General features: G+C 45.2%; 1 protein-coding gene and 1 long non-coding RNA gene across 5 annotated transcripts; one reads left to right on the top strand and one right to left on the bottom strand.

Moving 5' to 3' along the window:
- The first annotated feature begins 75 nt into the window (after positions 1-75).
- LOC116270044 lies at positions 76-2,469 on the top strand. Its single transcript, XR_004177929.1, has 2 exons — positions 76-2,029; positions 2,097-2,469. It is a non-coding gene; the product is annotated as an uncharacterized LOC116270044 (long non-coding RNA).
- On the bottom strand, positions 2,318-23,753 carry CLTA (clathrin light chain A). 4 transcript variants are annotated; one of them, XM_009188502.2, is made up of 7 exons: positions 23,336-23,753; positions 16,608-16,645; positions 14,974-15,091; positions 9,804-9,915; positions 5,021-5,074; positions 3,712-3,747; positions 2,318-2,767 (listed from the first exon to the last, which is right to left on the bottom strand). In XM_009188502.2, the coding sequence occupies exons 1-7, from the start codon at positions 23,550-23,552 to the stop codon at positions 2,596-2,598; spliced, it is 747 nt and encodes a 248-aa protein (XP_009186766.1). In that variant the 5' UTR covers positions 23,553-23,753; the 3' UTR covers positions 2,318-2,595. The 4 variants fall into 4 exon arrangements, with proteins under 4 accessions (XP_009186766.1, XP_009186767.1, XP_009186768.1 ...); XM_009188503.2 differs by lacking the exon at positions 3,712-3,747; XM_009188504.2 differs by lacking the exon at positions 5,021-5,074.
- Positions 23,754-27,940: the final 4,187 nt, after the last annotated feature.

Raw genomic sequence — 27,940 nt, 5'->3', positions numbered from 1 at the left:
ATACAAAAAAATTAGCCAGGCGTGGTGGCGAGTGCTCTAGTCCCAGCTACTCAGGAGGCTGAGGTAGGAGGATCACCTGAGCCCAGGAGGTTGAGGCCTGCAGTAAGCCATGATCATGTCATTGCACTCTAGCCTGGGTGACAGAGTGAGACCCTGTCTCAAAAACAAAGCATTGTTATATATAACATTGAAAATTCGGCATAAAACAAAGTAGCCCCAAGAAAGGAGTTTGAAACTAAGTACTGAGCACTCACTGAGTTCCTAGACCCACTCCCTCTTTTTATGAGGCCCCATGTGGGTCTCATACAGATATTAAAAACAATCCCAAATTACTACTGCTGTGTAACCACCTCAAAACTAAACAGCTTAAAACAACAGTAATTGTTTCATGTCGTGGTTTCTGTGGGTCAGGATTTGGGAAAGGCTCAGACTTGACAGTTGTAGCTCAGAGTGTCCTGTACTTGCAGTTGTCAGCTGGAATAGCAGGAGGCTGGCTGGTGAGGCATCTCCCACTGTGTGTGGTTATAGGGTCTCTCAGGTGGCCCCTGTGTGTGTGGGTTAGTTTGGGCTTCCTCACCACATGGGTAGCTTCAGAGGTAGAATTTTTTATGAGGTGGCTCAGGGCCACCAGCTAGTTGTTCCAAACTGCCTTTTATGACCTAGCCTTGGAATTCATCACAGCATCACTTTTGTCACATTATTCAGTCACCTCTCCATCTAGAGAATGTCACAGATTTTGTTGACATTTAAAATTGCCACCTCCCACCTCAAGAAGCCCAGCTGGTGTGGGAGGCAAGACTACCAAAAATAAGCTGCCCCAGGTAGATGGCCATGGGAGTTCAGGGGAAGGGGGTGGCCTTTGAATTAGTTCTGGGGTTTTGACATTTGGAATGGCATTAGCAGGTTCCAGTAGGAACAAAAGTCTGTGAACAGTGATTGCTTGATTGTAATCAGATTTGACTAAAGGGGGAGGAATAAGCAGAGGCCAGAAATGTGGGCCAGGTCAAGGAAAGCCCAATTAAGAAGCTTGGAAAGGGGGAGGTAGCAGGAAAAGTAATGAAAGCTCCTTCCAGCCAAAAATAATTAACATTGAAGAGATAGTGGCCTTTCCTTCTTGGCAATGGCAACACCTAACCCCCATCCTGAGCATGTTATTACAGTTTACCTCAATCTCCAGTTTGGAAATACCAGGTAGTTATAAGAAGATTACTGAAATATAGCTTTAATAATTGCTTGGAACATCACCTAAAATAAGCCAGGTACTATGCCAGGTTCTGAAGGCAGATAATGAACTTACTGGTGTCTGAACGAAGCACGGGCTCCTGGAAACACCTGTATAGATCAGCAGGATGCTGCCCCAGCATTCTTTCACATCAACATCAGCCCACCCCCAGTTTGGAATTAACTGGTGGGAGCTACAGCCGGGTCCAGTGCAGCTTTCTGTGACCATGGACATGTTCTATAATCTGTGCTATCCAATTCAAATGCCACCTAACCACATATGGCTACTGGGCACATGAATTGTGACTAGGACTAGAAATGTATTTTAAATTCATTTAAATAGCCACATGTGCCTGGTGAATACTGCATTGGACAGCACAGGTCTAGATGAAAGACTTCACAAGAGAAATATGAACCAAGTGCTTGGGATGTGCTACGGGACTCAACAGTAATGGGGCTAGCCACATGTGAATGCTGTCCTGACTCAGGCTTACTGGCCAGATCCAAGTGAGTCAAGGTCTTACTAGAGTCTACATGCCCCAGACAGACTCCTGCTGAAATATACTATCCAAGACCCTAAACCGAGGGACACTGGCAAACAAGAGCCCATCTGGGAGAAAACGACTAGGTTGGTGAGAGAATTCACAGCTGTGTCTTAGGTAGATAATGAGGGGGTTAACCTTCAGCCATTAAACTCCCTTCTCAAATGAAAATGTCCACAGAATCCCACTCTAGATCCCGGCGCTATAACCCCCTCAGCCATTAAACTCCCTTCTCAAATGAAAATGTCCACAGAATCCCACTCTGGGTCAGTAGCTACCAACCCCCTCATGGTAAACTCCCTTCTCAAGTAGAAATGTCCAGTCCCACTCTAGATCCCGGCGCTATAACCCCCTCAGCCATTAAACTCCCTTCTCAAATGAAAATGTCCACAGAATCCCACTCTAGATCCTGGCGCTATCTCAGTTCAAGGCAGGGCTGTGTGCCCAGTGGCTGTGCCTCCTCAGCCCTACAAATTTCAAGGAAATTCCTCAACCCTTCCAACCTCACTCCAAACTACAACACATCTTGAGGTCAATAAAGAAGCTTCACATAATACAGTTTGAAACAGAAATTTATTCTCAGAATAATGCACAAAAGCACAGGTTGAGGCTACTGTTGGGAGGCTTCCCTCCCCTTCCTCTTGCTCCTCCCCCTCCTCTCTGAATGCCAGGGAGAACACAGTTGAAGGAAACATGCAATCACAAACAATGATCAACTCTAAAGACAAAAAGGTTTGGTCCAAAAGAACTCAACATAATTAATCCAATGACTGTGAAGAGCTTCACTGAGTAGGATTATATTGCAGATGTAGTGTTTCCACAGGGTGGCTCTTCAGTGCACCAGCGGGGCCTGCTTGAGGGAGATGAGGACTGAACGCATGCGGGAGACGTCTTTGGCCTGCTTGCTAGACTTGGGGTTAAAGTCACACAGCCGGGCCACCCGTTCCCACTCAGTGCCTGGGGATGACTCGTCAATGTCATTTACAAAGGCTTCTTCTGCTGCCCTGGAAGCAACAACAAAATATGTTGGTTTATGTAGAACCCCCTTTGAGCAACCTGGTGGCTGCCTTGCTACACAAGCAACTGCCTGTTTGTCCCTTTCTTAATGGCATTCTGGCTTTCCCAAGATAACAGTCCCTGGCCCAGGTCAGACTCAGGTAGACACGTGGCTGGCTCTCCTAGGCACAGGGTGCCCAGACCACTGTGTAAAATGTTGGAATACAGGTGTTTGGTTCAGGGTTCACTATGTCTCTCTGTCTGGCTGTCTCTGCTCCTGTGGAGCATTAATAAAACAAGTCCTTAGCCAGCTACACACTGCTTTTATTAACAAGAACAAAGCAGCAGGCTGGTCAAGAGCTTGAGTAGTTTATGCTGGGCTGTACTGAATTTCAAGGAAATTTAGAGACTTCTAAAAGCCCACAGATCATTGCACAATAGCCTCTAGATTTATTCCTAAGGCTGGAGAGAAACGGGGCAGATCAAAAGGAATTCAAGACAAAGCTCCCATGCTAGCAGGCACTAGAGACTAAAGCCATTCTGGAAGGGGGTTTGTTAGGACATTCTCCAGTCAGCCAAAAGTTTGCCATTTTCCCTCCAGCCAGGTGCCTTGGGGCCACTCAGGGCACACTGGCAGGAGAGCCAACGTGAGTTGCTTTTTGGCAGGATGCTGCTCCAACATTCTTTCACATCAAGGTCAGCCCACCCCCAGTTCGGAATTAACTGGTGGGAGCTACAGCCGGAAAGGACAGCAGTAAGACACACTATATTCATCTACTCCAACAAGCATCACGGGCAAAGCAAAAGCAATGGAGATGACTGGTCTGTAGGGACGGAGGGGTGGCACTATCACAGGGATGGCCGTGGCAAACACCGCTGAAGCCCAGAGCCACTACAACACTGCGACTTCATGGCACACACAGTTAGGGGCAGTGAGAAAGGTTTACTTAACTGTTCTAGGCTGTAGCAAGGATGGTTTATGTTTGTGCTTAAAGGTGAAGAGAAGAAAAGAAACGAGAGAAACTTTAAGTCAGATATAGAAAATGAGAATGAGCTCAATGCAGATGGTCAGTAAGCTGGACATGCCCTTGCCACTCTATCTGTGCTTAGGGACGTGCAGCTGGCTTTGCTGGCCACCCAGCTGCCCAGCAAAACCAGACTCGACCTTTCCAGTCTCCATTTCTACTCCAGAGAGAATGTGCAGAAATCAAATCAAACACCACCTGTAAGTCCAGCATTTCACAAGTCTCACTGCAAATGCATCTGGGGGCCCAGGAAACCCAGTTCTGTCTTCTAAGGGGATGAACATCTCAAGGTCATAGGCCCTGAGAGGCTCTACAGACCTGAGCTCATCGTCCACCTTTTACAGGTTCCTCTCCTCTTCCATCCCACCCTTACTTCTCTTGTAAAGCCAGCCCTAATTTTTAAGGAGGAGACAATGAGAACTGTTTCTAGCTCTTCAGCAACACTGCTTTGATAACAGGAATCGTTTAAAAAAAAAAAAAAGAAAAACACCTTCTCCAGCGAAGATGCAGGTTTCTTTTGAGGGGTCTGGGGGAGAAGCCCAAGTGGCCCATATCAGACACTTCAACTATCCTGATCTCAAAGCTGGGGCTTCCCTGTGCTAGGAGACAGGACATCAGAAGCTGACCACTAAATAGCAATTTCTGACATGCGAGACCACAGAAGAACAATTATAGACACCCACTGGAGACAACCTCCTCTGCTCTGGACTCTTCTGCCTGAGGGAAAAGCAAATGACCCCACATCGTTTGAATGAACCAAGTATGGAAAATGCTGCCCCGCAGCTCTGACTTTGGCAATGCAAGGTGCTGCTGCTCACTGGCTCCTAACCTCCTAGGACTGCCACCTGCTCCCAGGTGGGGAAACCTCCTTCCCACCTGAGGCAGGCAGGCAACAGGGCATGGCAGCAGTGACAGCAGCAAGAGCAACAGGGCCGAGTTTCCCCGAGCTTCAAACCCTTCCCAGATAAGATCGCAAATGACACATTTTGAAAGTGAGTTAGCTTTCTTCCTTCCAAAACCCCCAATATGAAAAATGGTCATCAGAGGATGCAGGGAGTCACAATTCTGGAAGATTCATCAACGGATCATACCCCACTTATCAATTCTTAGGCAGCCCCCAAAATGCCAATTTGAAATAATTTAAAAAGCAAAGCAACTTGTGACATAAAAGGAGCATTAACTCTAAACAAAAAGTAGAAAGAATCACAAGAAAAAGGAATTAGTTTTGCAACATACACATAACCAATCACGTCAGCGAAGGGTTGTTTGTAGAAAGCTTCATCTGCCACCCTAGACAGCAAGAGGTCCAAAAGGCAGGCAAGCAGGCAGGAAAAAAGAGAGAACATTGAGAAGCAGAAACATCTAAAATCCACAATTGAGGTGCAACTGTGCTCTGAGGAGCTGCTCCCAAGGCTCCTTCCTAACCCCCGTGAGGCTTCCAGCGCTGGAGACTTCAGCAGGACTGGTTTCCCGCTGGTCTTCCGACATGGGGATTGCTCCACGACAGAGTGAGTACTGCCAACTTCATCCCTTTGGCTTACCCCAGCAACATGGGCATTTATTAAGCACCCAATTATGGACTAAGCCCCTTCACATACATTATGTTGATTCAATCCTTAACTCTAACAACCTATGACCCTGACTGTTCTCACCCCCACTGTACAGATGAGGTAACTGAGGCTTAGAGATGAAACAACTTACTCGGCTACACCACAGTGGCAGCATTCAGGACTCACAACCAAGGCAGCCTGGCCCTAAGTCCAGGGCTCTTTCTACTACATAGCCATGCTTCTCCCTGCTGGTGTGTGCCCAGAAAGTCACGCCACCTTCCTGCCTATCTCAGTAAATATCACCAGGCAGGAATGCTGCCAGATACCAGATGCGCTAGGACCCAAAGCCAGTTTTATCTTGGATTATCCAACTACTGCTTCCCCACACTGGCTGGGTGGGATACATTTTCAGAATCCTGGAACACATTTGGTCATTTTAAAATCTCAACCTTACAGGAAAAAACGGCTGGAGGCGAGTGGTCTGGTGGGAAGAACACTGGACTAGGATCCTGGCCCTGGCTTATGTTGTTTCTGAATATGGCTCTCTGCTCAAGAAGCGGATACAGTTTCTGAATATTTTTACACCAGACTCAATTGGCTTTGACAAGACGCAGCCCAGAATCCAGAACTTCATCCCTTCTTAACTCTCAATGTGGCAGGGCTCTCAGACAGGAAGGAGGGGGCAGACTGGGTGAAGAAATTTTTACAGCAGGGGCCAGGCTGGCTTTGACTGTTGCCCTGGACTGACTCCCTGGGCTCAGCCAGCCCACTCTTGTCCACTGTGGCTGGGTAGGGAACCTCACTCACAGAGTCTTACCCTGTCCTTTGTCAAGTCGATTTGGGGTGGGCGAGGGGAAAGACATTTTTCAAGGATAACCATGCCTGGTCATTAAGCTAACCTCACATATTTATCTGAAGGCAAATTCTAGTAATTTTAATTTAAGTTAATTTTGAAGCTCACACATGCCCTTCCTTCTTTCCCATTTTGGTTTACACACAGGAGGTGTTTTGTGGGAATTTAAAGAAAGCAAAAAGAGCAGGCTGATTGTAACTTAAAGTGACTCAGCAGGAAAACAGAGTTGTTTGTGGGCAGAATGAGTGGGAGGAAAAGGCAAGGCAGGCTGGCTTGTAAAGCCACAATCCTTTTAGTTTACACAAAGGGCTAAATCTGATCGATTTCAACTTGGGTTTCCCTCCACAAGAAGAGTAGAGGTTTCACGACTCCTGTCAAATCATCACTAAGGCAACAAAGTTTGAATGTCAGGCTCTTGCTCCTTTGCAGCTAGCCCAAGACCAAAGCTCCTCAGTGACAAGCATATCCCCTGTCAGGGTTGCAGGCCCAGAACAAACAGAAAATCAGACACACACACAGGTGGCCCTCCGCTTGTCTTTCACTTGAAAGTAGCAATCCTCAGCCACGGCAGGAAGAGGCTCAGGAAGGCTCGGCAGACGGGAGGGAAGAGGAATGCCTGCCCCAGGACAAGCTCTGGAGGCATGAATACAATGCAGAACTTCATTCCATAAACAGCCTCAAAGTGGGCATAGAAAAAAATATTTGTCATCTCTGAGAACTGTGCATTCCCCAAAGTTTCTCAAGCCTTGAAACAGCTGACAAGCACAAGTGCTACCTGTAATAGGGTAAATGTTCTGGGGTTGTTCTTGACGCGCAAACTCATCCAGCTGCAGGAGTCAGTCACTGCTCTGGCTGGCTCCTATGAAAAGGAAATTCTTTTCCATGGCTGTCACTGAATAATTCACAGCTCTTGTGCCATGACACTGAGGCCCCAACTTGGGATAAAAGTAGGGAGATGCAGTCTGGGGACTGACAATAGACTACAGATTGTGCAGGGCAAGAACCATGTCTGCCGGCCACACACCAACCCCCAGTGCAGTACCAGGCGCGATGTGCTCCTACTGCTTTGGTGACCGAGTGGTGAGGCAGCCGGAAGGCAGGAGGCCTGAGGATGCTCTCACAATTAACTGGATGCCCTTCCTGTCTCCGAGTTTCCTCTTTCAAACTTCTCACCTTTCTGCCTTATCTCTCGGGTCCCCTTAACATCCCAGAGAGAATCATACTTGCTTGAAATGAGCACCCCGTTTTCTTTTTGAGACCGAGTCTCACTGTCACCCAGCCTGGAGTGCAGTGGCGCAATCTCAGCTCACTGTAACCTTCACCTCCCGGGTTCTAGTGATTCTCCTGCCTCAGCCTCCCGAGTTGCTGGGATTACAGGCACATGCCACCACGCCCGGCTAATTTTTGTATTTTTAGTAGAGATGGGGTTTCACCATGTTGGGCAGGCTGGTCTCAAACTCCTGACCTCAAGTGATCTGCCCGCCTCAGCCTCCCAACATGCTGGGATTACAGGTGTGAGTCAAGGTGTCTGGCCTCTATTTTCTTTTCTAAAAATATTCACTCTTTACCCATAGACAGATAACAAGGACGAATTACTTTATACATCTAAATGGGACCTATTCCTTTGAACTCAAGTTTAGAGTCAAACATGGATGGAGGGGGAGTAGTCAGCAATACAAAAATCTCCAAGGGAGGGTGTAGACCCTTGGAAGAAGTCCCCCAAAGTGACTCTCAAATGGCTCCCACCTCCAACCAGTGAAGAATCACTGGAATAAAGTGTAAAAGCCATCTCTTCTGTCCTAGAGCCCTGCTGACAATGGCTAGTGTGCCACTAGCTTTATGCTCTCAGGGTCAGCCCTGTGCTGCAAGGTTCCCACAAGGCAAGTGACCTGCTTCCTAAACAGCTCTACATTCTCAGTGAGTGGTGGGAAAGTCCCTTTTTCTCTCTGGAACTTAAGAGGTTCATCTGTGAGACCAGCTTACCCAGCATTTTACAGTTCCAAGTAAAGAAAGGTACCAAGGCCCAAACTCAATGCCTGGAGAGACTAAACTTTTTAAGACTAAGCTCCTAAAAACAGGTGTCATTACTCCCTCTGAGAACAATGGATTCTGTATACAGAGAGTATCCCTTTCTTGACAGTTTAGCAAAACTTCCTTGAAAAAATTTCTGCAACAGAAAGGCTGTTACCAACATATTCATTATCTAAGTTTGAAAATTTGCGTGTCAAGTTCCTGAAGCATCACAGATCCTGTGCAGGGAGGGTTGGCATGGCTACAGTACTTCAAACTAAACTCAAGTGCCAGGGCCGCCGGCTAGGGGAGTTCCCAGGGCTCACAGGGTGCTCGTACACAGTCCCCACCTGGCTTTACTGATCTGAACTTGCACCTGGGAGAAAATCATCTTGAAGGAGCAGAGGACACAGGAGCCTGGACCTGTCAGCACCACCTACTGACCACAGGCTCGACAACAGCCCCACGTAGCTGATGGAAGCCATCACCACTGGCAACCTAGCCTGCACACCAGACAGCAGTCCCACAGAACTCCACATGGAACCTGACAGGCACTCCTTGAGCACACCGCCCCAGAGGAAGGTGACCAGAACGCAGGCTCAAGCTGGAATTCAATGAGCTGAAGGGCTGCTAGTAAACAAAAGAGAGTCCAACTGATCTGTCATACTTGACCCGCAATGGCACTGGCTGGCTGGCAAAGCCATTAGCTCTCTCTCCTGCCACATCTCTGTCTAACAGAGCTGCCAGAGATAAGGGCACTTAACCCAACCTGCTTCCTGCCTCGGTGTACAGGAACCCAAGGCTCTACCCTGAAAATTAAAAATATCCCCAGGCCCAGTCTGGCCCGTTTATACACTGAAGTGAATGGACTGACTATTTGGTGAAAGTTGGGCTCTGAAGCTGCCTGCCCTGAAGGAAGCAACACCACATATCCTCTCTTTGCTGCTTCCAAGAAGGGCTCAAAGTGCAGGGCATTAAAGCCCAGCTGCTGGTGGGTGGTGATATGAGAATGAAAGCATTTTTCTCCTCACAACTCCTTAACCATCAGTAACTAAATAAAATCTATTTCAAACAGAGTATTTTTAATAAGTCAATTCAAGACTTTTTAAGGCACAGATAAGTACCCACAGAACCCTCAATTCTAAAGTAATTATGCTGGAACATTCTTGGCTGTCTAATTACAAAGCACATTTTCCTGAAAATGGACCCCTTCATGAAGGGGTTTTCAGAGGGCAGGGCTATATTTAGGATACTCAATAGGACCAAGTCTATAATCATATCCAAAGTAACTAGATCTGGGTGTATTCATGACACCCAGCTTTCATTTCAGGGTTCCATGAAAAGTAACTTTTCCCTTGGCTGAATCACATCATTTATTAACCAAACTCTCAGAGAGCTAAGCTCAGTACAGCTGGGATGGCTAAACAATAGGGTGAATTATGCTCACAAAACCTGAGAGACTTGCTACCTGTTTCAAGCACTTTCTTTAAAAACTGCAGACATTTCACACTAAAGGAGGCAGAAGACAAAAACCTAGATTGGATGCTGAGAATGGATTTGATTCAATTTTGGAAAACAAAATGTGCTACAACCACCATGGACTGACCTGTTGTTTGCTTTTGTTTTCTGTAGCTGCTCGTCCTGTCTTGCATACCACTCTTCTAGCTCCTTTATTGCCTTTTCTTTCCACTCTGCTTCTTGCTTCCGAGAATTGGCATCTTTGAAGGGAGAGAAGAGAAAGACAATACAACTGAGGCAAAGTGCAAACTGAAGTTCATCAGTTTATTTTGGTCTTAATGAACTTACAGTGGATGCAGGTCCACGTTTATGTGCATGTTGGGGGAGAAGAGGAGGGAGGGGAAAATAAACTTCTGTTTTCCCTGTTTGCACAACCAACTCTGATTTCAGTACTTCTATTCCTTTCCACAGTCCTATTCCTGGATCCTATTCCTGGTCTTATCCCAGTCCACTGACATCTTAGTGGGTCATTAGTTTTGTTCTGTCTTGTTTTTGGCAGAGCGAAAGAGGAGGCTGTATGTGGAAATACTGACTTTTATTAATAATAAGAAAAAAGCCATCTGGGCACCAATGGGGGGAGAAACAATTATAGATAATTCTTCACCAATGCTGCCAATATTTAGTTCAGAGTAGGGTATTCATCTTAATCTTTTAACTCTTCTCCCAAACTAGTCCATATTCTAGGTTTGACAATGGTTTTGTGGAACACAAGGTGGCACTCTAATAACTAAATATGGTAGAAGCACTTCTGTAAAGCAGGGTGCTATTACGACAATTACCAAAAGTAGAGATGATTCAGGAACCAGAGAATGCTAGAACACAGAATATTAGCACTAGAGAGGACCACAAAGCATCTACTCCTAGTTTGCAGAGTGTGTTTGTGGCAGAGCCAGGGCAGAGCTACAAAAGAAACTCCACTGGAGAGAAGTGCAGGGGGTAGAGGTATGGGATCATTGTTAACAGGTAACCTAAACGTTCTAGAAATGAGAGCAAGAAAATGCACACCTAGCAGGTTTGCTAGATTGGATTCTCAAACATGAAACATGAAGTTTCTGAGGACTAAATATGGTTTTCCCACAAGGGAAAGAGACATACATCAGTAAATGGTGAGAGATAAAGAAATACATGCCAGCTGGTCGTGGTGGCTCACACCTGTAATCCCAACACTTTCGGAGGCCGAGGCAGGTGGATCATCTGAGGTCAGGAGTTCGAGACCAGCCTGGCCATGGTGAAATCCTGTCTCTACTAAAAATACAAAAAATTAGCTGGATGTGGTGGCATGTGCCTATAATCCTAGCTACTGGGGAGGCTGAGGCAGGAGAATCGCTTGAATCTGGAAGGCAGAGGTCGCAGTGAGCTGAGATCGCACTACTGCACTCCAGCTTAGGGAACAAAGCGAGACTCCATCTCAAAAAACAAAAACAAAACAAAACAAAAAAAACAAAAAAAAGAAATACATGTCAACATGTCATAGCTACTGAGGCAGGTAACACTTTAAGTTAACCTGATACTTCACTTTAAACAAGTTCTTCTGGATATTCTATCTGGCAGGTGTTTTACAGACATCTAACTCAATCTTTACAACAATCCCAAGAAGGTAAATTCTGATCCCATTTACAGCAGTGAGGAAAACTAAAGCTCAGAAAGTTTGAGTGAACTTCCTAAAGGTTATAGTAAGTGACAGATCCAAGATTCAAACCCAGATCTGGCTCTAAAGCTTACACTTTGCTTACCTCATTATGCTTCCTCCAAAGGGAGGGACAGAAAGGGAGGCAAGCCTAGAAATAATCACAAAATGTGACTAGAAAGTGGCCACCAGTGATCTGGACAGAGTTTTGAAAGTGCAGAGCAAGAGCCCAAACTGTAATTAGTGTATTTGAGAAGGACAGTAGAAAGCAGTAGTGGCGTCAAGTAACTACTAGAAGGGATGAAAAATGAAGCATTCTTGGGCATTTTTAGGGCCTTTGCAAGAAAGGTCTTACAGTAACAACATGCAAAAGGCTGTGTGTAACCATAAGAAAAAGCCTAATAGCAGCTAGAAACTCCCCCAAGTTTCAGGTTAGAAAGAACATTCACCTTGGTATCTAATTTGTCGGAAGGTCATCTATCATTCAGAAGAATCATTTTCTCAGATTTTTCACTGATGACTGTAAAGTATACATAGTAAACTTTTTTTGGTTTTGAGATAGGGTCTCTTGCTCTGTAGCCCAGGCTGTAGTACAGTGGTGCTATCACAGCTCACTGCAGCCTCAATCTCTCAGGCTCAAGTGATCTTCCCACCTCAATCTCCTAAGTAGCTGGGACCACAGGTGTGCACCACCAACCTCAGCTATTTTTTTTTCCTTTTTTTTTTTTTTTTTAGTACAGATAGGGTCTCACTATGGTGCCCAGGCTGGTCTTGAACTCCTGAGCTCAAGTGATCCTCCCACCTCAGCCTCCTAAAGTGCTGGGATTACAGACCTGAGCCACCCCACCCAGCTCTACAGTAAACATCTAACATGTGTCTATCATGGCATGAAGCATGGGTGTGGAATGGAAGATGTTATGCTGCAATGAGAAGCCGTGGGCTAGAAGTGCCATGTGGCAATACCTAATTTAAAATGTAAGGCCCCCTTTTCAGTCGTGGTGAAATTACTTCCAAATAATTACCTTTTTGATTGGACAGTATTTTCTATGTATTTTGATGTTCACTTAAAATTTATTATACATTAGGTCTAAAATATAAAATTTATCTCTGAAAAATTAAATAAAAATGGTGACCTGCTGAACAGACTGTGGTTACTGTATAAAACAGTACATTTAAATTGGTCTTCTGGCTTTTGCAGCTTTAGTGCCACTGCAATACTAATTTAGAATTCTTCCCCTCAGAGGATGAAGAGGAAGAGTCCCCTTAGACAGCAAAGCACACTCACAGGTGCCTTCCATTCTGGCCACCCTCGTTACTGGTCATAGAAAAGAAAATTACTTGAGAATGTAGCAAGCAGCTAGGCTGAAAACCACTGGCACCAGTTCTCTATTTTTGGCATCGTGTGCTTTCTCACAGTTTTTGCAAGGAAAAAAGGTGAAATTGAAGGAACACCTTGTTCATGAACCAAGTGAATACAATTCAGTTGGAATGCAAGGCCAAATGTTTTACTTCTCTCAAAAAAGCACTTTGAATTAAGAAAACAGTTCGTAAGAGTATTCCCCAAGTACCCAATTTCATAATTGAAAAATTAAATCTTTCCAGACGCCAAAGTAGACTCTCTCCATGGAGAAGAAAAACTGCTAGAGCTTGGGGAAACTATGAGCCAAGATTGTGCCACTGCACTGCACTCCAACTTGGAGTGGTTTGGGTTCTGTAAATTTGGGTTCTGTAACATGAAAGATACTCCAGCAGTACTAAGACCAGCTAAATCTTGGCTCTAAGCATACTCAAAAGACACAAAGAACAAACAACGACCAAAGCTGTTAGGACCCATTTTCATCTTCCTACAGCTCCACTGTCCAATATGGTAGCTACTAGCTACATGTGGCTACTTCAATGCAAATTTATTAAAATTAAAGAAAATTTAAAATTCAGTTTCTCAGTCACACTTGAAATGTGAAGCCACACTTCAAGTACTAACAGTTACATGTGGTTAGTGGCTACCATACTAGACAGTACACATAAAGAATATTTCCACCAAAGAAATTACTACTGAATGGTGCTATAAAGGTTCAAATATTAAGTGTGTTCTTTGTTCTGAAAGTCACCTAAATTGCACTAGAGAGATAAAAGGACTAGAGAGATAAATGATCTGGCATTAATTGGCTGTGTCATCTGGGTCATGTCCCTTCCTATTTCTGGGTGTCAGTTATCCCATCTGAAAAATAAGGACTCATGTTTTCACCAGTTTAACAGTTCCCAAGAGGGAATAATGCTGCTGACACTGTGGTTACATAGAAGAATGTCATTATTTCTAGGAGGTGTACATTGAAATATTTAGACATGAAGTATATGATGTCTTTATCTTAAAGTAGGTCAGTCAGAACAATTTGTGTATGTGTGTATATGTCTAAAACATATCATTTATATAAAGATAACCCAATATGGTGAAATATTAATTACTGATTCTGGGGGTGCACACATTTATTTTCCTCTTCTTTCAGTTGTTCTGTAAAGTTGAGAAAAGATGAATCTTAAAGTCAGCTGATTAAAAAAAGAAAAAACAAAAGGCCACAATGTGGATTATGTCCTCACACTCTGCATACTTCTCCAATCCACCATGTATAGACACAAGTCTCCCCTGATCATGAACCAACAGGTGACACTCTGTGTACACATCTCTTTATCAAACGCCAGGCCGTGTGGCTAGATGGTCATGCGCACTAAATGTTTAGAAAGCAATGTGGCTGATGGGGATGCGTAGTGACTTTGAAGCAAGGCAGACTTCAGCTGAAATTGTGACTCTTACCATTTCTTAGCTGAGTATTCCAAATACTTATTCTACCTCTCCTCCACTTTTCTTACCTGTAAAACTTACCTTACAGAGATATTAAGGTAGGAAAAACAAATTGTACATTTTTGCTAACATACCTCATTTTCCTCATGTTACCTTAAATTAATTCAGCCTTCAAATGAAAAATGGAGGCCGGGCGCAGTGGCTCACATCTATAATCCCAGCACTTTGGGAGGCAGAGGTGGGCGGATCATAAGGTCGGACATCGAGACCAGCCTGGCCAACGTGATGAAACCCCATCTCTACGAAAAATACAAAAAAAAAAAAAATAGCCAGGCATGGTGGCGGGCGCCTGTAGTCCCAGCTACTTGGGAGGCTGAGGCAGGAGAATGGTGTGAACCCGGGAGGTGGAGCTTGCAGTGAGCGGAGATCGCACCACTGCACTCCAGCCTGGGTGACAGAGTGAGACTCCGTCTCAAAAAAAAAAAAAAAGAAAAACGGACTGTGAAAGTCCATGGACATGTGAAACTTGAATCTTTCAAGTTTACACAGCACCCTATAAACACCACCTGAGGCTACTCTTGAGGTCAGTAATAGCATCACTATGCTCTTCCTGTGAGAGGATCTTGGGGCTCTCCGGCTACTCTACTCCTCACACAATGGCCTATGATTAGGCATCTCTGGGCAGGTAGCCTTGTAACCTTCAGGCTGAGAAGGTATCTTCCCAAAGATCAGACAATGACACCGGTTAATCTGAAGTAAAAAGGAATAAAAGTAGAGTCCAGGTCAACTACTCCACTGAAAACAGATACCCAAAGACAGAAAGGGATTCCTTACCAAGGGCTTCCAAGCGTTCCATTTGCTCTTCTCTCCATTTACGGATACTTTCAGGCTCTGACTGCAATCGATCCACTTGTGAAATAGCTGCGTAACTGTCTGTTGGACCATTACTTTCCTTAACACAAAACACAATTGTCCTATATTAATACCAAAAATTCCTTCCTAAAATGCACTTCACCTGAGTTAGAACCCCTGGTTCTTCTTTTTTTTTTTTTTGAGACGGAGTTTTCACTCTTGTTGCCAAAGTTGGAGTGCAGTGCAGTGGCACTATCTTGGCTCATTGCAACCTCCGCCTCCCAGGTTCAAGCAATTCTCCTGCCTCCACCTCCTCCCAAGTAGCTGAGATTACAGGCGCCCATCACCACGCACAGCTTATTTTTGTATTTTTAGTAGAGATGGGGTTTCATCACGTTGGCCAGGCTGGTCTCGAACTCCTAACCTCAGGTTATCTGCCCACTTTGGCCTCCCAAAGTGCTGGGATTACAGGCGTGAGCCACCACACCCGGGCAGAGCCACCACAAGCAACCAGTCAGAACCCCTGTTTCTAACAACAATGGTGGCTGCTGTAAAATGTTAAAGGATTACCTTAAAAGCAACAACATAGGCCAGGCACGGTGGCTCACGCCTGTAATTCCAGCACTTTGGGAGGCTGGGGTGGGTGGATCATTTGAGGTCAGGAGTTCGAGACCAGCCTGGCCAACATCGTGAAACCCGTCTCTACTAAAAATACAAAATGAACCAGGTGGTAGTGGCGTGTGCCTGTAATCCCAGCTACTGGGGAGGCTGAGGCAGGAGGAGAATTTGCTAGAACCTGGGGAATGGAGGTTGCAGTGAGCCAAGACTGCACCACTGCACTCCAGTTTGGGTGACAGAATGAGACCCTGTCCCCCCCCCCACCCCCCCCCCCCAAAAAAGGCAACCACATAGAACAGGTGCAGTGGCTCACGCCTGTAATCCCAACACTTTGGGAGGCCGAGGTGGGCGGATCACTTCAGCCTAGGAGTTCAAGACCAGCCTGGCCAACATAGTGAAACCCCATCTCTACTAAAAATACAAAAAATTAGCCAGGCGTGGTGGCGTGCACCTGTAATTCTAGCTACTCAGGAGGCTGAGGCGGACGAATCACTTGAACCCAGGAGATGGAAGTTGCAAATGAGATGAGATCGTGCCACTGCACTCCAGCCTGGGCAACAGAGACTGTCTCAAAAAAAAAAAAAAAAAAAAAAAAAGACTCAAATAAATGTTAATCTTTACAGAACTATTCCATGTGCCACTCATTGAACAAAGGAACATTATTACCAGGTTAACCTAATCAGACTATAAACAAAGATGGAAGAAGAACTATTTAAAGTATTAGTACTAACTTACTGCACTTAACACAGTGTCATTTGAAGAGTAGTTTCTTTAGAATAAAGGTGGTAACACTAGGGGCAGGTAAATAACATTTTAAAACAGTTCTCTTTTTATCAATGCTACCTCTCTTTAAATCTTTCCACTTTGGTAGATAACATACCAGCCAGTAATACATCCAGGAAAGTCAAAGGACTGGGGTTTCTTTCTAGGTCAATTAAAATCACAGGAAAGGAAAACTCTCAATCACTATCAATGAATAGAATCAGAGTACTCTGTACCTGGTAGTATTCACCATTCATTACTCCATCAACAGCATCTGCAAGACATAAGGTTTTGGTCTATCAATAAAGACTGGTCAAACACTGGGCCAAAGGGTTGTACAGCAGAATACAGCATTATATGCTGTATGAACCTTGAGCTACTAAATGCTATTCCTGTGGTAGGTGCTATATACAACAAAATAATAAAACCAAGATGTGCTTATATACAAACTTCACCAAAATGTGGACACATCTGTCCTCAAGCTCCCAAGTCCAAAACCTTTTGATTTTGTTTTCTGTTTTCTATTTTACAGTGGTAACAAATGGAAGACTGGCAGAAGAGTCTCAGAGAACAGTGTTTCTCTATGAAAGTTCTGCAGAAGAAAAAAAAAGTGTGGCCTGGAATCACCCATAGTGAGCAGAGACCTGCAGCTTCATCTTTGAGATAGTCTTGCTCTGTCGCCCAGGCTGGAGCACAGTGGCCCAATCATGGCTTACTGTAGTCTCGACCATTTTTGGGCTCAAGCGATCCTCCCACCTCAGTCCCCACAGGAGCTGGGATTACAGGCATGCACCACCACGCCTGGCTAATTTTTCTATGTTTTGTAGGGAGGGGATTTTGCCACGCTGCCCAGGCTGCTCTCGAATTCCTGGACTCAAGCGATCCACCCACCTCGGTCTCCCAAATTGTTGGATTACAGGCATGAGCCACCATGCCTGGCCTCTCACATTTTTCTTAATTTTCCTAGTTGACTTTTACTCCTATATGTCAGTACAAAAATGAGTTTCTTGTAGTTCATTATGTCAGTGGCCTTTTACTACTTTAAGCCATGTGCCACCTACCTATATAGTTTTTAAAGCATTCTATAAAGTTTGGGAAATATGAATTTTATCAAACTAGTGAAAGTATGGGGGAAGCATATTCAATTTCACCTCTGTAATAAATCCCTTGGTGTAGAATTGCTGGGTTACAGCCAGGCGCGGTGGCTCATGCCTGTAATCCCAGCACTTTGGGAGGTTGAGGCGGGAGGATCACTCAAGGTCAGGAGAGACCTGCCTGGCCAACATGGTGAAACACACCTCTGTATACTAAAAATACAAAAATTAGCCAGGGTGGTGGCACTGAGCCCATAATCCCAGCTACTCAGGAGGCTGAAGGAGGAGAATAGCTCGAACCCGGGAGGCAGAGGTTGTAGTGAGCCAAGATCGCGCCACTGCACTCCAGCCTGAGCAACAGAGCGAGACTCCATCTCAAAAAATCAAAAAACAAAAACAAACAAAAAAGACGAAGAAGAAAAAAAGGAAAAAAGGAATTGCTGGATCACAGGATATGTATTTTATTTTTTCTGAGACAGAGTCTTGCTCTGTTGCCCAGGCTGGAGTGCAGTGGTGCCATCTCGGCTCACTGCAACCTCCGCCTCCTGGATTGTTTAAGTGATTCTCCTGCCTCAGCCTCCTGAGTAGCTGGGACTATAGGTGTGAGCTATCATGCCCGGCTAATTTTTTTTTTTTTTTTGGTAGTTTTAGTAGAGACGGGGTTTCACCACGTTGGCCAGATGGTCTCGAACTCCTGACCTCTGACGATCCACCTGCCTCAACCTCCCAAAGTGCTGGGATTACAGACATGAGCTACCGCACCCAGCCAGGATTTTATTTATTTTATTTTATTTATTTTATATTTTATTTTATATTTTTTTATTTTATTTTATTATTTTATTTTATTTTGGACAGAGTCTCACTCTGTTGCCCAGGCTACAGTGCAGTGGCGCAATCTCGGCTCAATGCAACCTCCACCTCCCAAGTTCAAGCGATTCTCCTGCCTCAGCCTCCCGAATAGCTGCGATTACAGGCTCATGCCACCATGCCTGACTAATTTTTGCATTTTTTAGTAGAGACAAGGTTTCACTATGTTGGTCAGGCCGATCTCGAACTCCTGACCTCAGGTGATTTGCCCACCTCGGCCTCTGAAAGTGCTGGGATTTCAGGCGTGAGCCACCGCACCCCACTCAGGATACGTATTTTAAAGACTTCTAAAACCCTACCCACTTGTTCCTATTAGTCTACCAGTTTATAGTACTACTGGCAGCAGAAGTGCCCCATTTCTTAGACCTTCCCTGATACTAGCGACTGTGCTTGATCATGTTTTAAAATTTTTGCTGATTTGATAACGGAAAAAAAACTCACGGTGGCTTTGTTGTGCCAATCTTATTTCCAGTAAGGTAATCACATACCCAACATCTGATTTTCTTCTTTACGGAATTTTCTGAGTTTGCCTATTTTCCTGCTATTTTTTGATCTCTAAGTATTCGCTCTGTATTAATAGTCAAGTATTTTCCCTAGTTTCTCTTTTGATTTGGTTTATGGAATTTAACACCCGGAACAACTTAATTTGTGTATGTAGACATGATCAACTTTTTCTTTAGGATTTCTGTATCTGCTTTTATGCTGAAGGCCTTTCCTATTATGAGGTAGACAAATATTCACTTTTGTTCTTTTATTTTTTAAATGTCTCTCTTTAATCCACCTGGAATTTATTTTTGTGAAGACATAAGAGTGAGATAGTTTTAAATCCTAGATCCTACAATGGCTAGTCTGGCCAGGGCTACATTATGGTTAATATAGTACAGCTGACATACCAACTATCCACTAATATAGTCCAGCCCTGGGCTGGAATATGAGAGACTTTGATCACTACTCCATATGCAAAACAAGAAGCAATCCTCATCCCACGTCTCCTTAAAAAATCACATGCTGTCTGTCTGAAGACTCCTCCAGACCCACTGGCATCTGCTTTCCTCTTTATTAGTTACTGTATTACTGCACTAACATTCTTACAAGAATCAACAACTGGCTCAAGCCAAGGGATCGTCTGTTGCTGTGGAAACATGCAGAAAGGACATGTAGGGCCTTGACTTACTAGGATAACTAAACTAAGCAACACGATGCTTCAGAAGGAAACTTTCTAGGGCCTTTCAGGAACTCCAGACAGAAAAAGGGCCAAAGTTTTCAAAGTGAAAGACTGTCCCAAACCCACCTTCAACTTTCCACATTCCAGAAACCTTTGAAGTCAAGCAGACCTAGGTTTGAAGCTGCACTTGAGCCATTTATTACCTTGCTACCTTAGGGACACTGCTCAACTTCCACACTGATCCATTCTCATCTGAAATATGACACTACCACTTAACCCGCGGAGCTACTGCCAGTATCTGAAAGTGTACCGGTATACGGCAAATGTGCAGTATACTTAACTATCACTCATGAGATTTCCCTAAACTTCCCTCCACCACTGCTACCAATAAAATTACTTCTCCAGAAAGCTTCACTTTAATTCACCTGTGTCTCTTTTTTCTCCTACAACAACTAACTTGTCACCAGGTGCAGTGGCTCATGCCTGTAATTCCACCACTTTGGGAGGCCGAGGCGGGTGGATCACCTAAGGTCAGGAGTTTAAGACCAGTCTGGCCAACATAGTGAAACCCCATCTCTACTAAAAATACAAAAAGTTAGCTGGGCATGGTGGTGGGTTCCTGTAATCCCAGCTACTCGGGAGGTTGAGGCAGGAGAATCACTTGAATCCGGAAGGCAGAGGTTGCTATGAACCGAGATTGTGCCATTGCACTCCAGCCTGGGCAATAAGAGCAAAACTCCATCTCTCCCCGCCTCCCCACCCAAAAAGAAAGAAGTAATTTGTCAAAAACATAACAAATAGGCCGGGCACAGTGGCTCACGCCTGTAATCCTAACACTTTGGGAGGCCGAGTCAGGAAGATCACTTGAGGTCAGGAGTTCGAGACCAGCCTGGCCAACATGGTGAAACCCCGTCTCTAAGAAAAATACAAAAATTAGCTGAACATGGTGGTACACGCCTGTAATCCCAGCTACTTGGGAGGCTGAGGCAGGAGAACTGCTTGAACCCAGGAGGCAGAGGTTGCAGTAAACCAAGATCACGCCACTGCACTCCAGCCTGGGCGACAGAGCGAGGCTCTGTCTCAAATCAACAAAACACCGTAATAGTGCCTCACTGCAGTACTCTGTGGCCTGTCTCTCCTGTTCTCTTCCCCCACTCAGCCCTCATGATTGAGAGCTTTTCAACAGCTCTACTTGTGCTGCCTCCTTCAAGACCACCTGTTCTTCCTCAATATCCCCCCCACAGCTGGTTACCTCAATATCACTTCACCCAGCTGGTTACTTCCTGCCTCTAAACCTATGTCTCTTTTTCTGGATCTCTTAACAACCAAGGGAGTCATCCAAGGCTCAGCCCTAACCTCTCTGGTTTTTGCCTGTGCCCATCCTCCATAGGAACATTCCGCAAGGCTGGGGGCCAGTTTAGTTTCCTCTCATCAATCTGTCATAGCTGACTGCCTATATACCTCTGTATAATACATCAGAAAGAGAGCTCCCGCCTAAAACCTCTCAATTTACTCAGTACACTTCAAAGCCTAAAGGCCTTGTAACTCCTTTCTCCCACTAACAGTAGCTGGAATTCACTGGATACTTACTATATAACTGTAAGCACTTTATAGACACTCTTTAATGTAATCCTAAAGATGCCACATAGCATTATAAATTATATTATGCAACTTTTACAAAGGAGAAAACTGAGGCCGGGCAGTGGTGGTAGTTATATACTTTGAGATCACAAAGCTAAACTCACACTCAAGCAGTTTAGGATAGCATAGAATCTTAACCACTGGAGCATATCCTAAAAAAAAAGAAAGAAGGAAAAAGAAAACTAAGAGAGAAAAAGTGTCCAATCAGTTCTCTAATCCCCAAAGGAAATGCTGACCACTGCATATTACCAACCTCAATTACACTGTCAGGAATCTGGCTTTAAGTCACCAAATGCTTAGTTCACTAAGAAAGTCCTTCCTAGGAACTAAGTCAGCAACCATTTCTTTCCTTCCCTTTGCTGAAGGCTTGATACACAAAGGACCCGAGTATCCAACTCTATTCTCTTCCTTTTACTTTCCCTAACTGCCTGTCACCAAGATCTGTCAGTTCTACACAGGACCCTTGGATCTGACATTTTTGCCCATTTCTCTGTCAAACGTGAGCATCTACTACATGTCAGACACACTGCTAGGTAGTGGAGATAAAACAGTAAGGGTAACACTGTCCTTGAATCAGGACAATCTTCCAACTATAGATCTTGGGTCCTGCTTCTCCCAAATCTGTTCTACCTGGGACAGCCACAACTGCCTGTCTCTTACCGCACCACACCCCGGCTAAAACAACTAAACACTACAACAGAATGTGGTAGACTTGGGGCTCATCTATTAACTCATGCTTTTTAAAGCAAGTTATTTCTCTCTAGGATTGTTTCTCTTCTACTAAACGAGGAAGGTAAACTAAGGATCTAAGAAGTCAATTTTAAAATTCTCAGACAAATGTTAGAGACCACCCAATGAAAATATCTCCTAATCACTTAAGGCCAACTTCATCTCGCAATCACAGCCCAGTTCAGTCCAACCTACTTGCTATAAAGTTGCATATTCGGGCATATTACATGTTCCCACTAAGTTCTTATTAGGGGACTGATTTGCTTAGGAAGCAACATGGTGCAGTCAAAAACTCAGAGGCTGCAAACTAGCAGCACCCTCCCCAATCCATCCATCGAAAGGTTCTGCCTGGCTGGCATAGTAACCTGAGATTGCTGGGTCTGAATGCCTTTACACAGAGCACTACTATAGTGCACCAAAGTCCCAGTCTCCAACACTTCTACTGTCTCATGTCAAGTCAGCTTCTCTCGTATATGTTACCTACTTGGCCCCTTAAGGTTTGAAATCAGATTAGTGTAGACACTACTCCTATATGCCCCAATAGTGCGCTATTCTCCCTTAGTTGGAAATTTTTAAGTGAATGAAAAGCCGTATTTCATTTCTTCTGGCTGAATTTCCTACTTCTCTGTATTATTAAATAGGTCTTTTCCACTCATGATCCTAAGCATCACACACAGGTAAGCATCCAAAAGTCAAACTGCCATCCTACCTGCCCCATTTTTACTTGAGTTTGGCTGAGAACATTCTCTATTCACCTCTTCATCCCTCCCTGATTGGTTTAGGCTAATCGTGGGTTCTACTTAGGCAATATTGCCTACCAAAGCTGTTCCCAGAGGGAGAGCTCCATAAGTCCTAGCTGTAAATCAATCGCTCAACCATGGTGAACTCCTATCCCGCTTGGCAGTTCTTTCTCCAGACCTAGACCATCTTTCCTGAGTTCCCTACTCACTCCTTCCTCCTCGTAATCCAACACTCTGTACACCTTAAGTGCTTAAATGCTGAACTGCATTGCTACTTTTGTTTGTATCTCTCAAAAAACAGTATTTCCATTCTTATTTTTTTCTGCCCTCCTTTTCTAATAACTGGAGTTCTGTGCTCGGCTCAGACTTGCTTATAAGTCTGGAAAAACTGCGCCAATGCGGTTGCTTCAGAGACCGGACTAAAGGCACAGCAAGTGCTTAATGAAAAGTTGCTGAATTGAACGGGCTTCTTCCGGCTCCGAAGCCTGCCACCCTATACTTGCTTTCTCGCTCCGCCCGCGCCCAGAAGCACTCAAACACGCTGAGAACCGAGCAGGCTTCTCGAGCCTAGGTTTCTGCATGACTGGGCCAGGGTCTCGTTTCCTCTTTGCACTGCTCCCTAACCTCCTAATTCAGCAAGGAGCACAAGTCACACAGAACCTCTCGGACCCACTGTGGGCCGAGTTTCCAGACAAGTCCTCTCGCCCCAAACGCGACCGCACTCTCACCCGGACCCCCCGGCGGCTCGCCGTGCGGCTGGGGCCCGGGGGCGCCGCCGTCCAGGATGGCGAAGGCCTCGTCGTTCTCGATGCCCGCAATTTCGCTCTCCTGCTGCGCCAAGAAGGCCGCGGCCGGGTCTTCTTCGCCGGCGCCGGCCACTCCGTTCCCCAGCGCGGGACCGCCAGGGGCGCCAGCAGGGGCGCCGAATGGATCCAGCTCAGCCATGGCGGGCAATTCAACGGCACGGACACCAACGGTGAGAGAAAAACCAACCGACCCACCGACACCACACCCGGCAGCCACCGCTGTGGTGCCGACTGGGAGAGGAGGACAAGCGGGAGGAGGGAGAAGGGGGAAGCGGAAGCCCTACCAGTGTATCCGGTCGGTCTAGGCAGTGTTGGAGAGCCAAAAAAGGAACAACCAATCAGAGGACAGCAATGGTTCAGGAGCTACCCAATCAGCAAGTGGAGGGGCGGGCCCCCGAAAACAACTCGTGACTGGGGTAGCGCGGGAGGTGAAGGAGGTGAGCTGCACGGGCCCCGGGAGGCGGAAGTGCTGCCTGACAGGGAACGTCCTACCGTCCCGGCCTGCTGGAGCTGGACTGACCAGGGACGGCCACCCCTGAGGGGACTCTAGTGCTGTACTGGGAGGTGAGGTGAAGTTAGGCGGCGACGATTGGCCGATTACTAAAGAGGCATGCCACTTAGGCTTTCTGAACCTCAGTTTCCTCATTCTTAAAATGGAAACAAGAATCCTGCTCTTGCCCCCCTCCCGGGATTGTTAGAAGATTGAATCCTTAAAAAAAGAAGAAGAAGATTGAATCCTTTTATGTGTTTGCCCTGGCTTTATAAATTTAAAATATTTAACTCTTTCAGCCAGCCTGGATTATTTGCTCCCTTAGAGCCCACAGATTTACTGTAATTGATTCAGTCCACTCCGATTTTTCTCGCCCGTAAGTATTTTTATTTAAAAATGAATATATCTTATTTTCTTCAGCGAAGCACTTTTGCAGCCATTACGTCTTTTCAGAGCTAGACAGAAGTTACTAAACCTGGAAAATTCCTTAAGGATCACTTGCTTCAAAGGGAAACACGGTGGCCCTGCTGTTCAAGGGGCGTCAGTCACCCAGGGAGTCAGTGACCAAGAGGAAACGCCTGTCTCCTGGAGACTTCCAAGATACTAGCTACAGTCTCTTGTGTTTACACCTTTCCTCGCTAAGGACAGCAGGAAAAAGAAAGTTCAGTGTTTCTTTTTAAATCGGGGAGATGTTAATAGCTACATGGCTGATTTTGTCTACACTATAGAAATAACAGTGATTCCAGTTAATCATGCTCATGTTGAGGGGGTGCGCTGATGCAGGGGCCACCAGAAGACCTCCTTCACCACCACCACCACCCCCCTAAGAAATGAAAAGCCAAAAAAAGAAACCAAAAAACCAGCCAGAGGTCAACAAGAAGCTTCCAGAGATAGCAGGGGACAAGAAAGTTTTTTTTTTTTTTTTTTTTAAACGCACATATCTTTGATGACAAAAAAAAGGGATAGTTATGAAGGAAAAATGAAGCAAATAAAAACTATTTAAAGCCTATGTTTACTTAAAGCATAATTTTAAAGTCATTTAAAGTACGAGCTATAGGAAAGTATTGAAGAAAAACATTTAAGAAAGTTAAAATGTTAGGGTCTGCAATTGATTCTGTTTCCCCTGTCTGTTGTTTTGTGCTCATCCCTAACATACATTTTCAACAGTGCATGAAGTATTTTCACATTAGCCTTGACATAGTCTCATGAGGAAGAGAGGGGCAGGGACTACTATGAGAGAGCCCAAGGAAGACAACTTTTAGTTGCTCACAACAGTAGTAGCTCTGGAACAGACAGCATTCTTTCTGGGGAAATGCATGACTTTGGGAGAAGCTCTCCTGTGATTCCCTTGCTAGAGGAGGCATTACATATTATGCAAAAGCAACAAACATGTATACACTCAGAATTGGAGGAATAGCTGATGTATTTACAGATGATTTCACAGAGGTGGCTTGGAGCTCAGTTTTGAAATACGGGTAAAATTTAGAAGTCAATAATGAGGGTCTAATGTTAGTGTCATGTAAAAGTTCAGAGGTGGGAAAATGTTTGGCATGTTTTGGGGACAGTGAGTAAATTAGTTGGAGTCTGAAGGGCTCAGCAAAATAAATAATTGAAGGTAAATCTGGGGACAGATTCCGGAGCCCTGAAAGCAGTCCATGTTAAGGACTCTTAATGGCAATAAGGAACCGTGGAAGTTTTCAGATAAAGGAATGTTTTGATCAACTGCTTCTTATGAGGTTAATTGGGTCCCTGGGTGCAGGATGGATGGGGCAGAGGCTGTGGGCAGAGATGTCAGGAGTGACATGATGAAGATCTGGGCAGGGCAGAGGTATGGAACTGAGTAGGGAGCATTAATGGGAAAGCAGGTCCCAATAGGGAAGTGGCTAACTTGGTGACCGACCAGAGGTAGGGGCTGGGAAAAAGGCAAGGGGAAAGGATGGGGTCATAAATCAAGAATCTGTGAAATTGCCAGAACCATTAGTTTGAGGGCTTTAGGGGAGCTCAGGTGATTGCCAGGAGACAGAAGATTTAGGAAATGTCCAGAAACTAGAAGTGTATAACCTGCCATGATTCCTGGTGGACTGAACAAAGTGGGGTGGGCAACAGGAATAAAAGACAAGAGACAAAAGAGTATATTTGGAAGAAGGGGTCAGGGCTCTTTGCCTCTAGTGGACAAGGGCCCTGAGCTTTACATAGCCCTTCGTATTTATTAGGCAAAAGAGATAGTGAGAAAGGGGGAGTGATTGTCGGGTAATTGTCAGTCGGAGGTTTGGTTCACAGCAGGCTTGCGAGACTGCATCATTTGAACAATAAGTGCTATATTTCTTAGATAACTTCAAGGAGCCCTGCACCAGGGAGTGATGTCCATCAGCAAACCTTTTGGTGGCAGGTGCATCCTACATTCATGATAAACAGTTTGCTGTTTGATCATATAGCCTCCAGTGGAATGCTGAGTTGGCCATGATCCCTTTGGCCTTTTCGACTCCCAACAGAAGTGTGTACAGGAGAGAGTGGGACCACAGATGGAGACTAGAGAGGGAAGGACTGAGGCCTAAATCTTGGAGGATGGCTATATGCGAAGGAAGTAGAGGGGTGGGTCAGAGGGATTGGGGAGAGTTCAGTTAGAGCTGGGTGATGGAAGTCAAGGAGAGTTTGCAGAAGGAAGGAGTGACTAGCAGAAAGGTGAAGAATGAGAGCTGAGCAGATGCTCTTGGCCATCAAGTTCCCTGGTCACCTTGGTGAGACATATCAGTGAATGCTAGGAATGGAAATCAGTTTGCACTAGGTTGAGGGGTGGAAGCATAGTGGACATCTGTTGGTTCTGTCTGCCTACATCCAATTCCCTTTGTTCTGATACCAGCACTCCAACATTCCTTTGGGGAACCATTCTTCCTCATTTTCAGTTTTATGGTCTAGACTGAGCAGACCACCCCCAGGTGACCCAGGCCTGGCCAATTAGAACATCCCATTCCCTGCCCAAATGATTGGTTTGGGAATGGACAAGTGAGTCAAACTAGGCTCATGAGACTCAATTCCAGGACTGTTACTAGAATCTTAGAGAAAGAGTTACTCTTTCTGCTGGAGCTGACAAGCAGGCAAAGTGTAAGCTTGGAGCTTCTTGTGGTCATCTTGTCATCAAGAGGAGAGATTGAGAATGAGAATGAGGTCAACATGGAGGAACGCAGAGAGTGAGAAAGACAACGTCCTATTGGTATCATTGAGGACCTGGATTCAGCCATGCTTGAAGTGAAAGATCTACTTCTGTACTTTTCAGCTCTGTGAACAAATACATTCTATTTCTTTTTTCCCTTAAGACAATTTTGAGTTGTGTTTCTGTCATAAAGAATTCTGCCTAATCTAAGCCAGGCACAGTGGCTTACGCCTATAATCCCAGCACTTTGGGAGGCCGAGGTGGGTGGACCATTTGAGGTCAGGAGTTCGAGACCAGCTTGGACAACATTGTAAGAACCTGTCTCCACTAAAAATACAAAAATTAGCCAGACATGGTAGTGCGCACATGTAATTCCAGCTACTCAGGAGGCTGAGGTAGGAAAATCGCTTGAATCCAGGAGGTGGAGGTTGCAGTAAGCCGAGATAATGCTGCTGCACTCCAGCCTGGGCGACAGCGTGAGACTGTCTCAAAGAAAAAAAAAGAATTTTGCCTAATATAGAATGAGAAGTGAGGGCAAATTTAAATGTAGAAGACATTAGAAAAGTTTGTGGCCAGGTGCCGTGGCTCACACCTGTAATCCCAACACTTTGGGAGGCTAAGGAGGGTGGATCACCTGAGGTTGGGAGTTTGAGACCAGCCTGACCAACATAAAGAAACCCTGTCTCTACTAAAAATACAAAATTAGCTGGGCGTGGTGGCGCATGCCTATAATCCCAGCTAACTTGGGAGGCTGAGGCAGGAGAATCACTTGAACCCAGGAGGCGGAGGTTATGGTGAGCCGAGATCACACCATTGCATTCCAGTCTGGGCAACAAGAGTGAAACTCTGTCTCAAAAAAAAAAAGTTTGCAATGAGGGCTGGACAC

Source organism: Papio anubis, chromosome 13, assembly GCF_008728515.1.
Source record: "Papio anubis isolate 15944 chromosome 13, Panubis1.0, whole genome shotgun sequence".
In the NCBI taxonomy this organism is placed as follows: Eukaryota; Metazoa; Chordata; class Mammalia; order Primates; family Cercopithecidae; genus Papio; species Papio anubis.
The sequence above is the reverse complement of the archived record's forward strand: the minus strand, read 5'-3'. Positions and strand labels throughout refer to the sequence as shown.